Source organism: Bos indicus x Bos taurus, chromosome X (genome assembly GCF_003369695.1).
Source record: "Bos indicus x Bos taurus breed Angus x Brahman F1 hybrid chromosome X, Bos_hybrid_MaternalHap_v2.0, whole genome shotgun sequence".
Lineage (NCBI taxonomy): Eukaryota > Metazoa > Chordata > Mammalia > Artiodactyla > Bovidae > Bos > Bos indicus x Bos taurus.
Window position 1 is genome coordinate 34,275,678 of NC_040105.1, and position 1,907 is coordinate 34,277,584.

General features: G+C 49.3%; 1 protein-coding gene across 1 annotated transcript; it reads right to left on the reverse strand.

The window, feature by feature from the left end:
• Window positions 1-442: 442 nt before the first annotated feature.
• Window positions 443-1,666, reverse strand: LOC113888011 (zinc finger protein 671-like). Its single transcript, XM_027535372.1, has one exon. It carries the CDS (start codon window positions 1,664-1,666, stop codon window positions 443-445), a length of 1,224 nt encoding a protein of 407 aa, XP_027391173.1.
• Between the last annotated feature and the right edge of the window lie 241 nt (window positions 1,667-1,907).

Here is a 1,907-nt window from a genome sequence, read left to right on the forward strand (position 1 = left end):
GAGAGAATGTCAGTTGAACTCAGCTAAGAACATTGGCATAAGAGCCACACGGTCTTTAGTCTATCTGCTGGTAGAAGTGGGGCAGTTTCTGCAACAGACATTAGCCATGATATACCTCACGCCAAGGGAAGGTGCTAGGGAGGTTAGAAAATATAAAGTAGCTCCTGAAGACTTCCCACATACCTGCTAATTGATGTTGTCTCTCCCATGTGGTGGATACTGGATGTATGAAGTTCAACTTCTGGTTGTTGATTCCATTACAAAGGCTACTTTCAGAGTTTTTCTTTTATGCATCCTACTATGTACAGCAAGGAGAAAGCACATTCCCCAGTCTCTTAAGGCCTCTCTCTAGTGTAAGGTTCTGGTGCTAAAAGAAAAAAATAAACACAGGCAAAGGAACACCAAAACTGCTACACCGTGAGACCTTTCTTCACTTGAACTTTCACTGGCCAGAGGTGGGAGAGTCTTCTTTAGGCTCTCCCCCATTTGCTGAATGCCTAGGGCCTTGCTCCTGTGTGACTTCTCTCGAGTTAACCAAGACTGGTATCAGCAACACATTTCCTACAATGTGTTGTCTTCTCAGGCTTTCTATGGTGTGACTTTTCTTGTGGAGACTAAGGTGGGACTTACAGATGTATGTTTTTCCGCATTCATTGCACACAAAAGGCCTTATTCCAGTATGAAGCCTTTTGTGTATTTTAACATAGCAACTGCGTGTAAAGGATTTCCCGCATACATCACACTGACATAACCTCTCTCTAGTGTGGACTTCCTGGTGATTATTAAATGTGTCTCTACAGTCGAAGACTCTCCCACATGTGTTGCATTCATAGGACCTTTCTCGTACGTAGATTTCCTGCTGCTGGACACATTCTTCCTGATGGCTACAAGCTCCCTCGCTTCCACTGTATGGGTGATCCCTTTGTCCAGTGGGAAAGGTCTCCTTACACTCAGCACTCGTGCCCGGATTCTCCCCATTTTGAGTGCCACGGTGCTGCACAACTCCAGAACTGGCTGAGATGTCTTCCTCACCCTTCTCACAGGTACAGGCCGTCCCTGACCCGTGGCATCTGTGGCAATTCACAGAGGAGGCCTGGTCCCTTTCCCTTCTAGTGACTGCCTCTCCACTCTGCCACCTCTGCATCTCGTCAAGGCTTACACCGAGTGGGAAAACTCTTCCACATGATCCACACGTATATGGCTGCTCCTCAGAAGAGGTTTCCAGCTGCCCAGCCGGCTGAAAAACGCCATTGAAGACTGGATTACACGTGTCGCATAGGGGGCTCTTTTGGATGGAAGGCGCCACCTGCAGACTTCGCACATCTGATATTTTTATAGAAACAGAAGAGTCATCTCTAGCCTCCACACTGTGGCCAGGACTAGAGACAGGGCTTTCCTGGCTTACCTCTGCCACTGCCGCAGCTATGCCTATCCTGGCAGGAACCTCGGGTGCGCTCTCTGGCTCTGGTGGAGAAATTAAACGATATCTGGAACTCTCAAGTCCCACTGACATTACCAGTGAAAAGTTGTTCACCATCGTTTTATGGTACAGGCGTTTTTGACTCTCAGTGAGCAGGTCCCACTCCTCTCTGGTAAAGTGTATGAATACATCCTCAAACGTCACAATGCTTCTGAGGGAGTCCGTGTGTGGTGTGGCGTCCGCCATTGTCAAAGTACCAAAGCACTGAGTGGGCAAGCCTGAGTAGGCGCCAGGGAACAGGCACGGTCGTCTGCCTCACTGGCAGGGGTACGGAGTCTCACTTAACACTAACCTGGGAGTGGGGCAGCACAGAGTCTGCAAAGCACAGAGGTAAATCCGGATTGTGGAGGTAGGTCCCAGTCACAAAATGGTCCTCTGCTCGGTGTGGTGCGGAGGCGCCGGCAGAGACGTAGCTTCCGTCCTGCAC